General features: G+C 42.2%; 1 protein-coding gene across 3 annotated transcripts in view; it reads right to left on the bottom strand.

The window, feature by feature from the left end:
- Window positions 1-1,107: 1,107 nt before the first annotated feature.
- Window positions 1,108-11,376, bottom strand: part of abcc3 (ATP-binding cassette, sub-family C (CFTR/MRP), member 3) — an 88,288-nt gene continuing 78,019 nt past the window's right edge. For all 3 annotated transcript variants that reach the window (XM_049563516.1, XM_049563517.1, XM_049563519.1), the window contains 6 exons: window positions 7,860-7,961; window positions 7,151-7,297; window positions 6,906-7,064; window positions 6,210-6,376; window positions 5,912-6,106; window positions 1,108-1,759 (listed from right to left, as the gene is read on the bottom strand). In XM_049563516.1, coding sequence (XP_049419473.1) covers window positions 1,648-1,759; window positions 5,912-6,106; window positions 6,210-6,376; window positions 6,906-7,064; window positions 7,151-7,297; window positions 7,860-7,961 — 882 coding nt within the window. In that variant the 3' untranslated portion in view covers window positions 1,108-1,647. The remainder of the gene's footprint in view (window positions 1,760-5,911; window positions 6,107-6,209; window positions 6,377-6,905; window positions 7,065-7,150; window positions 7,298-7,859; window positions 7,962-11,376) is intronic.

Genomic DNA, 11,376 nt, shown 5'->3' with positions numbered 1-11,376 from the left:
GGCCCTTGCTATATAAATATATATATCATAGCATAATTAAAAGGCTACGAAAACCAAACGAATTTTATTTTATAGCGATTATACTCTTATATAAACATATTAATGGGTAGAAGATTCAGATTCAAATTTAACAATAAACCATGCCAAATATTACACATTAGCCGTTTAACTTTTCAGACTCAAATAAATCCTTGATGGCTTGCAAGCAAACAGCTAGGGTGGAGAGCAAAAGAGGAGGAACAAATTGGCTGAAATGCAATCTCAGAACCCATGGGCTATTGTCTGTCAATGATTTAGATTTTTATTAGCTTTCTTTTTTTTCCTGAAATACCTGCATTTATATGCAGATGTCTGTTTATGGAGATCAGCTGAAATGTTGTCTGCACCTTTCTCAAGTTGCTAATTGGACTGTAAACCATGACTGACGCAAGGAAGAGGAAGTCTTGCCCAAGTCTGGCCGTGCTGGCCATTGCCCCCAGAGGCTATATTGTAATCACATAATACCTGATGGGTTTTGAGATTGCCTCAATAAATAATCTTATTAGAAATAAACCTCCTGTTTGAACTGTCCGTAGCTGAACAGGGTAGGTCTATGCTAGTGTGTTTAAATGTCAGTCATGATGGTGGTACTGGGAGAGACAAATATTTTTTAAGGTGGTTCGTGGTGCAAAACGTTTAAGAAACACTGACTGTGAGCACACTCTAGCTGTACCTAATAAACTGGCAACATCCCACTTTAATAAAGACAATTTTATCTAAAAAAATATTACACGTAAAAACACCTTTTGATAAAAGTGTAACTTTTCTAAAATTCTGCTGTATTATGGGAGTTGTTGCTCTACTTGATTATGTGCGTTCTACACTTTGATCATTAGGACAATAGATTTGATTACCCTGAGCTGGAATATCACACCAAGACAGCACACAATCATTGTTCTTCCTTTTTTTTTAATAAAGGCATTATCATATTTCATATTTTGGTGGTACAGAATTCAAGTTTTAATAGATTTGGTTCACAAAAGAATCACATAATTAACTGAGCAAACTTCCCTAGTTGAGACAATTCTTTATAAAGTAGCTTAAATAATGGTACAGTACAAAAATAAGTGGGTTTATCACAAAAGTGTATTTTTCTTATGAGGAAAGTACAGTGGCACAGTATTTTTCTTTGTAGAAAAAAATAAAATAAAAAAGTTCCTCCTTTTTATTTAATTTTGCAGCAGACAGCCGAATAGAAAATGATACATTCACTGGCTTTCTTCATCCCACTGGCAGAAGGCACTAAAGGGCAGACTTGGATCAACTAGTGTCTATACATATGGCTTGTTTTTTCCAATTTATATTCCAAAGGGACATTTGCCACCCAGGACAGTAGAGTCAGCGCCAGGAACTTAAGACAATCACAGAAGGGTATGTTGATGTCCTGATGTGGGTTCAGGCAAACACTATAAATGTTTGAAACTGCTAATTGATCCAAGTTTGCAACAGAGTTCAGGCTTAATTCAAAACCAGCAGTGAGTGCCCTGAAAAAATACCAAGTGCACATAAACAGTACTCTTCAGTTCCACTGGCAGGTTTGAAACCCAGAGTCGGAGCGAACTGAGCTCATCCTCAACCCTGTTTGTAACATCAGGAGAAAAGGCGGTTCTACTGTGTCAGTCCTGCATCTTTAGCCATGCCGTAGAAGATTCCTCTCTGTGATATGAGGTTTGTCGGAGTGTCAAACTCTGCTATCTTTCCCTTGTCCAACACCAGCACTCTGCAAGAAGAGAGAGGAGAGAACAAGTCATTTACAAAGCCTGGATACCTTTCAGAACAATGACACATGCATCTATATACACATGGATAAATTTCACCTTCTTATTATCATCAAATTATTTTTTCCTTATTGGCATGGCATTAGTATTGTTTTATGAGGTTCACAAGGTTTAATAATTTATGTAATGTTTAAATAAAATAAAACATGATATGTACATTTATATATGTTTTATATTTTTCAGACATGAAGTATGTAACATTGCTGTCTTTGTCATTTATCTGTTGAAGTAATGGCTCTTTCTGTTATTCAGGCAGAGGTGTCCACTACATAAATAACACTCATGACTTCATTCAGACATGACAGGACTGGAAAAGAGCCACGATGGTTACACAATATTTGGCACCTGGTGTGCCTGAGGGAGCTGTGTCACTGCTAGAACAGCTGTGAGCAGAAAAGTTATGATTAAAAGGAAAAACAGCATCCTCCTTCCTCACACAGCCTTCGTCACTGATGGATTCTAAAACTTACCTTGCAGCTGACACATTAATTAATGACTATTTTGACTGCGAGGAACACTCACCTCAGTTAATCATTTAGAACACAGCATATTCTACTGCCTATTCTAACTTGTCCAGCAGTGCACAAACAGAATGACAAGATGTTTAGTTGGGATGTTAAGTTTGCAAGATGTTCATATTTTCATGTGGCTGGCAGGTGGTTTCAAGACGCACATGAGAGTAGTCTGACAAACAGGATTTAGACTGTGAGTATATGCCTGCCATTAGACACTATCAGTGCGTTACCGTGTTTAAAAATCACGGTTGGCACGTGAAACAACAACCTCCCAGTTAGCAGCTGACACTGAAAAATGTCAAGTTTTGACTAAAATTTGGAGAATAAGGCAGGGCTGCTTGGTTCTTTCAGTAAATGGTTGTAAAGACATACAGAGAATATGTACAGAACTATAAGCTGTATAAAGATATTGGATGTAGCTACCGTGACATCACCTATTAGTTTGTGATCTGCCATTTTGATGCCTCGAGGTCAGTATTTCAGCTTTCGCCATATTGGTTGTTTTTTTTTAAGCCAGAAGTGACCATATTTGGATGAGAGGGTGGAGCTGTGGAGGAATGAGGGGTGGAGTTGACACATAGACTACGGCCCAATTCCAATCCGATCCCTTACAGACTCACTGACTTAGAGGCGCGTTCATGTTAAGTGTGTGAGTGTGTGAGGGCTGTCCCACTGTCAAATCTTCAAGTCAGTGAGTCAGTGAGTGAGCCCTTAATGCCCCCTTACCGTAGGTCAGCATCAATGCGAACTTACGGTAAGGAAATTACCCACAGTTCATAGCGTTGTGACGTCAAATACAGAGGTTGCCCTCGGAACACCGGAAAAAAACCCTGAAAACACGGTCGGCAGATATGCAAACGGTAACGTTATGGAAGGAGAGCGAAAAAACAGATAGATAAACAATGAAACATTACATTAACAAGGATTTAAGATGGTATATAAACACACATGAAGTCAGAGGAATACCAGTGGTTATATTCCACACACAAAGAATATATATCTATATATCTATCTATATATAGCCTATATATAGATATAGATCTATCTATCTATCTATCTATCTATCTATCTATCTATTCTTTGTGTGTGGAATATATGCTGACAATAACAGATAAACGATCACGCCCAGAGCCGCCAATGTTAACAACATTTTGTAGAGAGGGGGATAAGTGCTGTCCCATTCCTATTTGTAGCATCCGGAGCCCTTTCAGACTCTCACACTCAATCACTTACAGCTGACGTCAGTTAAGACAGTGAGGGTTCAGGGCTTGAGTCTTTAGGGACTGGATTGGATTGGAATTGGGCCTATAGCGACGCCTCACAGACAGCCTGTCACTAAAAAGCGGACCCGCCCTTATATATGCGTAACTTTGGGCCTTAATAAAATGCAAATGGATGAGCTATGAAAAAATTCACCCCCTGTACAGTTGTCATAAATGTTGATATTAACTATAGAAACCAAAACTGTTTCTTGTACCAGACTGTGAACATGTATATTGCTGCTGGAGAGTTGGGCATTTTAACATGGGGGTCTATGGGGAATGGGATATACTCTGTTTTGGATCCAGCCTCAGGTGGTCATTAGATGAACTGCAGGTTTTTGACACATCCACTTAGGCTTCATTTTTCTGAGGTTGCTGCTTATTTATAAAATTAGCTATCTGAAAGGGAGAGGAGGATTTATCATAACCAGAAACTTTACAAACAAATTATCATTGGATTCAAGTTTCCGATGGCCCTTGACACATAATGTGTGTTGAATGCCCCAGTTAAGGGCTAAAAATAGTGATAATTCATCACAATCACTTTATTCTACATGTCTCATTTAAAATGTTGCCAAACATAAACCAGTTGCACTAACCAGATCCTGGAGAAAACAATAAATTCTGTGTTCCTCTGGCAACTGGGAAGCCATAAATGACTTGACTGGGACCAACAGTCACTAGACAAGAATGAAAGCGAAACTTGGGCTGATCTGCAGGCTGTTTATACCGAGCAGACAGGAGAGGGCAAGAGAGGGTTTAAGTAAAGGTTGTAAAAATGTAAATAGATCAATATGTATAGATTGTAGCATCCCTGTTTTATATTCTAATATTTGTAACACTTGGAAAAAAAAAGTTGAATATTTCCACAACTTTTGTAAAATGAATTAGCAAAAAAAGTTCAATGGCATATTTTTCTTTTTTATGCTTCTAAACGGCGACAGCTGGCATTATGTCTTCAGGCTGTCCGCCCAAAAACATAATGCTGTCTCATTCTCTTGAATGTGATATTTCAAGAACAAAATTAAGCACAAACCTCCAGTTGGCCTCAACACAGAACTGATTAGATTTTAGCAAGCACAGTTCATCAAAGGTCAAGCTCACTGTGACCCCGTCGGTCTTATACTTGTGAGTATGAGAATCAAAAACACCACTTCTTCAAATTTAGCACAAACATCCACCTGGACTCAACGATGAACTGATTAGAATTTGGTGGTCTAAGGTCAAAGTATGGCCATAACTCAAGAATTAATGCACTAATTATGACAAATTTTCTCACAAATGTCAAACAGGATAAATGATAAAGTGATGACATTAAATATCCAAAAGGTCAAATTCATTGTGACATCATTGTGTTCTGAAAAAACACTTTTCTGGCCATTAATCAATGCCATAACACATCATGGCTACATATGAGTCTGGACAGACATGGATGTAAACTGTAGCTGCAACTTGACTGGTTTGTGGAGACTTACAACTGTGAGGTGGTAATTCTAATTTTTTTTCCTGATTTCTGGCATTACAACTGTGTTTAAAAGCACTGAGATCTTCCTTATTCATGCCATGATTGTACGGTTTCCATAGAGATGCAGGACTTCTATACTGCCCTGAAAAATGAGGCCACAGCATGCAAAATGTGACAGGATCAAAAAAGTTCAGAGGATTAATGCCACAGCTCACCTAACCAAGTGCAAATGTTTCACTAAAATAAAATCCTTCCCAAAACTATTTTTGCAAGAGCACAATCGCTGCATCCTGAGTGTAGCGTTGCTCAAGATGATTATGATTGGGTTAAAGAAAAACAAACAGCCCAGAGTGCAGAAATATGATGGGTTGAGCCAGACCTATCTCCAGCGCTGGCATAGCGCTAAAACAAACTGCGAGTGGTGCGCCTGTCAATGTGAGATTAACATGCAAGTGACATATTATACATTACTGCCAATGGTTTCACACTATTTCAGTGATTGATAGGTGACAGTAACACGCCAAGAAACTTGGCCAACAAAAGCAGTGAAGAAGAATACAAACTAGTAAAAATGGATGTTAAAGATACAGCTTTTAAGATACCCCATGAAAAATCTGCTTTGCAAATGTTTTATAAAGAGGAAATGCACTCTGTGTGTTTGTTAGAGCCAAAGAATACACACAGTGACTTCTGGTGATAAACACTAAATGTTTGTGATATCCTCCATATCCATGAATATGGAGAAACAGAAAACTGTTTGTCTTGTAGCTGACTGCTGTTAAAGAAATTAGTTCAGATAGTTAAAATTATGGTGTTTAAAGTTTAAAGCAAATATTCATATATATATTGAACCTTGTGTAATCCATGATTGTGTTGAGTCTGTGAGCGATGGTGAAGACGGTGCAGTCTTCAAACTGAGTGCGAATGGTGGACTGGATGAGATCATCCGTCTCCAGGTCGATAGCAGCTGTAGCTTCATCCAGGATGAGGATCCTCGTCTTCCTAAGGAGTGCTCGAGCCAAACACACCAGCTGCCTCTGGCCCACACTGCAGATACACCAGCACACAACACATGAAACACAGCACCACAGAGAACTACACCTGTTCATTTAAATGCTGCTTTACTGCATCTCTCTCCCTCTGAACCAACCTGAGATTCTCTCCTCCCTCTGAACACTCCAGCTCCAGCTTTGCCTGCTGGTTGCTGACAAACTTGTGGAGGTGAGAATGTTCCAGAGCTGCCCACACCTCCTCATCACTGTACTTATCAAATGGGTCCAGGTTCATTCTCAGTGTGCCTGAAAATAGCACAGGCTCCTGTGGCACAGAAATGAGAGAAATTGTGTAATTTTCAGTGTCTTGATAGTAGTTTTAGTAGCTTTTAGTAATGCGCAGTAAAAACCAAGAGTATTTACACTTCTCACTTTATGGCCACAGAAGTGACTTCCTGGTTGTCAGTGGTTGCTTAAAAAACCTCACGATGAGAACAGGACAACAGGAAGTTACTCCAAACCAAGAGACAGCACCATTTACAGCCCAGGGAAACCACAACTTGTAGTTCTGACATTGAGCTTCTTGTACAGACTGAACATATTTAAGATTTTTATGTTATGTGCTAGAGTCTCAGACAAGTGGAACAACCACCACCTGAGACACAATGTCAGCAATGCTGCTGTTAAGAATTATATTATGTGGAGAACTGTGATTAATTAATAGAAGTAAATGGTGCTTTCAGGGGCTCTAGGTCAAAACAAATGTACTGGGCTTTAAAATTTGACATCTGTCAAACCAAACTTTTAACTCTCACCCATCTTGTGAGGAATGTGCGTGTGAATGTGTTGTGTACCTGCGGAATGATGGTGAGTTTGGACCTCAGGTCGTGCAAGCCTATCTCAGCTATCTTCACCTCGTCAATGGTGATCTCTCCTGCTGCAGCTTCCAGCAATCTGAAGAGGCAGAGTGTCATGGAGGACTTGCCGGCCCCTGTACGACCTACAATACCAATCTGTACAGAAACATACACAGAGCTGTGATCAGTGAACCCTGTTGACCCATTACTGTTTATTGATCACCTCATCACATCCTCCCCACCTTCTCTCCTCCTTTGACATTCAGAGTGAGGTTCTTCAGGACGAGGTCCAGTCCCTCTCGGTACCGAACACTGTAGTCGTGGAACTCCACGTTCCCCTTCGTGGGCCATTCAGGTGGGGGCTTCTTGTCCTCCACCTCCCAAGGGGCCTGTGAACACAAACACAGCATTTCTGACTAGGAAAACTTTCTGAACAACTCATCAGCCTGCTTGGCTTTTAGCAGAACTGATTTGTTTATCACTCGAAAAACTCAGAGAGTTGGAACTGTGTGTGTTCAGAGTCACTCAGAGCTGCCAAACATTTATTTCACCTCTGAGACACACGGGATGCTCCAAACAAAAGCTTTCACTAACAACTCTACCAGCTATAGATGGGGCACTTTCTGTGATGGCTGCTGAAAAAGTACACTGTGTACAGTACAAATGCCCTGTTTGTCTTGTAACACAAGGGCCCTTGTTAGGTAATCTAACATTTCTGGATCTAGTTATAGTTTATAGGTCTTGTGTTGTTTGAGAACATGACTTGGCAGCAGGACAGTTTTTTGGAATGTGGGTAAATTCCTACTTTTTAACTGCAGCACAAAGCCAACACTATTTTACTTTTCAAAGAAAACACGCACAATCCAACTTCAGCTTTTAGCTTCCGTAGGATATTAGTAAGGGAAACACACACACACACACACACACACACACACACACAATATCAGATACCTCTGTCTTGGTCTCACAGTACTCCTTCACTCTCTCCACTGCTACTATGTTGTTCTCCAGATCTGAAGTCATTCGCACCATCCAGTTCAGAGACATGGTCACCTATGAAAACAACACCGCCAAGTGTTATTACAATGCCATACAACGTATTTCAGTGTTCCATAGTGGGTACTTCTGCTCTTACTGAGGGTACATGGAAAGATTATGAAGTAGTTCAACTATTTTGAAAAATCATAAATTATGTTTTGGTTAAAAAAACATCCACATATTAAATCAACTGTAACTCCAGACCACCATGTATTGCAATTTAGAGTGTCCGAAAAGCAGAGCAGGGCAGAACAGAGAGGTCTTAACAGTTAGCTATTAGTCATGTAAGGGTTGAAATAATTAGCCAACCATAGGAAATGAGTAGCTACAAGTGGTGGATCAATGGTTGAAATAGTTAAAAGGTAGATGAATGGCTTACAGACTCCTTACTGAGTGTAACTGTTGCAGCACTGGGCGGTAATTCTCAGTGCGTACGACCAATTCAGAATTACACATTACCCACAATAATTGTACTCATTGCTAACATAAACTAAAAATTATCCCTGTGAGAAAAACCTCAGGCCTCAAACTGTTCTAAAATGTTTTTCCTACTTTGGCTACAAGCTGACGTCAGATTTCTTTAAATGGTCATCTGCTCCAGGCATACCACTGCAAGTGTCTACAATATAATAATAATAATAAATTTTATTTATAACGCGCTTTTACAAGTGCTCAAAGACGCTTACATAAAAATAATAACAGTTTAAAATGTTAGGTGATTTGTAGGTGAGTAGGAGGATTTTGTATTGTATGCGGTGTGAAATGGGGAGCCAGTGTAGTTTTTGGAGGACAGGGGTGATGTGTTCTCGGGAGCGGGTGTGGGTGAGCAGGCAGGCAGCGGAGTTCTGGATGTGTTGGAGTTTATTGAGGACTTTCGATGATGAACCGTATAGGATGCTGTTGCAGTAATCTAGTCTGGATGTTATGAAAGCATGGATGAGGGTTTCGGCAGCAGAGTAGGTGAGTGAGGGGCGGAGACGGGCAATGTTTTTGAGGTGAAAGAAGGCGGTCCTGGTGATGTAGTTAATATGGTGGTCAAACTTAAGTTGGCTGTCAAAAATGATACCAAGGTTCCGGATGTGCGGGGATGAGGACAGAGTGCTGTTGTTGAAGGTGAGGCTTAAGTTTTGGGTGGTTCTGGTGTGGGATGTGGGACCAATGATGATAATGTCTGATTTGTCACTGTTTAGTTGAACATAGTTTCTTTGCATCCAGTTTTTGATTTCAGAGAGACAGTTACTGAGTGTGGAGAGGGTGGTGTTGGTGATGGCTCTGGTGGAAATGTACAATTGGATGTCGTCGGCATAGTAATGGAACTGTAGTCCGTAGAGATGGATGATTTTGCCAAGAGGGAGCATGTATAGAATGAAGAGGAGGGGACCAAGCACCGATCCCTGGGGGACGCCTTGTGACAGAGGAGCGGTGGTGGAGGTGCAGTTGTTAGTGCTGATAAACTGGTGTCGGTTGGTGAGGTAGGAGCGGATCCAGGTGAGTGCTGTGCCCGTGATGTGAGCTGAAGATTTCAGTCGGGAGAGCAAGATGGAGTGGTTGATGGTATCAAAGGCTGCTGTGAGGTCGACAAGGATGAGGATGTTGAGGTGTCCGGAGTCTGAGGAGAGGAGGAGGTCATTTGTAATTTTGAGGAGGGCTGTCTCGGTGCTGTGTTTTGATCGGAAACCAGATTGGGAGAATTCAAAGAGATTATTGGAGGTGAGGTGGGTCCTGAGTTGGGAGGCTACAGCACATTCCAGGATTTTAGATAGGAAGGGGAGATTGGAAATAGGGCGGAAGTTATTTGGATTGTCAGTGTTGAGACCAGGTTTTTTGAGGATGGGTGTGATGGCAGCCAGTTTGAGGGTTTGGGGAACAGAACCAGAATTGAGGGAGGTGTTAATGATGTCGGTGATGAGTGGGGAGATGGCAGAAAGGCAGTCCTTAATGAGTTTGGACGGTATGGGGTCCAGGGTGCAGGTGGAGGTTTTTATCCCGGTCATGAGGGTTGTTAGCTGGGCTGGAGATATTGGAGAGAACTGTGACAGGGGCTGGATGGTGGCAGGTGGTGAGGCTGGTGGAGAGATGGGGGGGGTTCCAGGGGTGTTGAGGTTACTGTAAATTGTGTCTATTTTTGTTTGGAAGTACGAGAGGAATGATTGGCATTTTTCAGTTGTGAATGATGAGGGAGTGTTGTCCAGGGGTTTAAGGAGTGAGTTTATGGTGGAAAACAGAGCCTTGGGGTTGTTGGAGCCTGAGTGGATAAGGTGGGAGTAGTGGGTGGTCCGGGCTGCGTTGAGTGCATCTTTGTATTGTTGTAGATGGTCTGTGTAAGCGAGAAGGTGAACAGATAATCCAGTTTTCTTGCAGAGTCTTTCCAGTTGTCGTTTCCGGGATTTCATTTGGCGGAGTGCGGGGGTGTACCAGGGGGCAGAGTGAGTGAATGAGACAGTTTTGTTTTGGTGGGGACAAGCTGATCCAAGCAGGAGGAGAGTGTGCTGTTGTAATAGTTTACCAAGTCAGCAGGGTCATCAGAGGGCGGGGGAGGTGAGGCAGACAGACAGTAGATGAGAGAGGCTGAGAGAGCTGCAGGTGTGAGGGAGTTAAATTTTATGAAGGTTATTGTCCGGCTCTCAATAGGTGAGGGGGTAGGGATTTCAATGTTCATTGTGATTACCAGGTGGTCGGAGATGTGCAGATTGTGACTGGATAGCTGTTGAATGTTTAGATTAGTGGAGCAAACCAAGTCCACAATGTGACCACGGCTGTGTGTTTGGGAAGGTTATGTGTTGAGTGAAACTGAAGCATTGCAGCAGTTCTAAAAATTCTGTGGCCGGTTTATCGTCAGTACTGTCAATATGTAGATTGAAATCGCCCAGGAGAAGAACAGATGGTGAGATGGTGGATAACTGGGTCAAAAAGTCAGCAAAATCAGGAAGGAAGGAGGGATGTAGTTTTGGGGGGCGGTAAATGATGGCTGTGCGGGGAGACACACCGGAGAGTCTCGCTCTGAGAGCAGCCTCTTTTACTATCATCCGCTGGGAGGAGGAGGTCTGCCGGGAGGAGGAGGTCAAGGCCTTGGCCGAGGATGCCGATGGTGCCCCTGGCGGCGAGACAGGCACAGATGGAGTAGCAGCTGACAGGAGACCATAACAATTTGAAAGCTCGAGGCAAGACTTGGATCCAGTGGGAGGAACGTTTGTTTTGGTACCTCGAGTCGCGTCCGTCCAGAGTGGCGAAAGTGCAGGTCGGTTTGGGGTGGAACAGAGGAGCGGCAGGACTTTTGATTTTGCTCCAACCATGACCATTGGTTTATCCCCAGCCTTGATCCATTCATCGTCGGGGTGCGCGTGAGCAGTCGCCGGAGGAGAGGGTGTTGAGCGGTCAGACGGCTGCGGACAGGTGGAGGAATTCCAAGGGACTGTGTCGTGGAAGGCAG

Source organism: Epinephelus fuscoguttatus, linkage group LG20, assembly GCF_011397635.1.
Source record: "Epinephelus fuscoguttatus linkage group LG20, E.fuscoguttatus.final_Chr_v1".
Lineage (NCBI taxonomy): Eukaryota > Metazoa > Chordata > Actinopteri > Perciformes > Serranidae > Epinephelus > Epinephelus fuscoguttatus.
The sequence above is the reverse complement of the archived record's forward strand: the minus strand, read 5'-3'. Positions and strand labels throughout refer to the sequence as shown.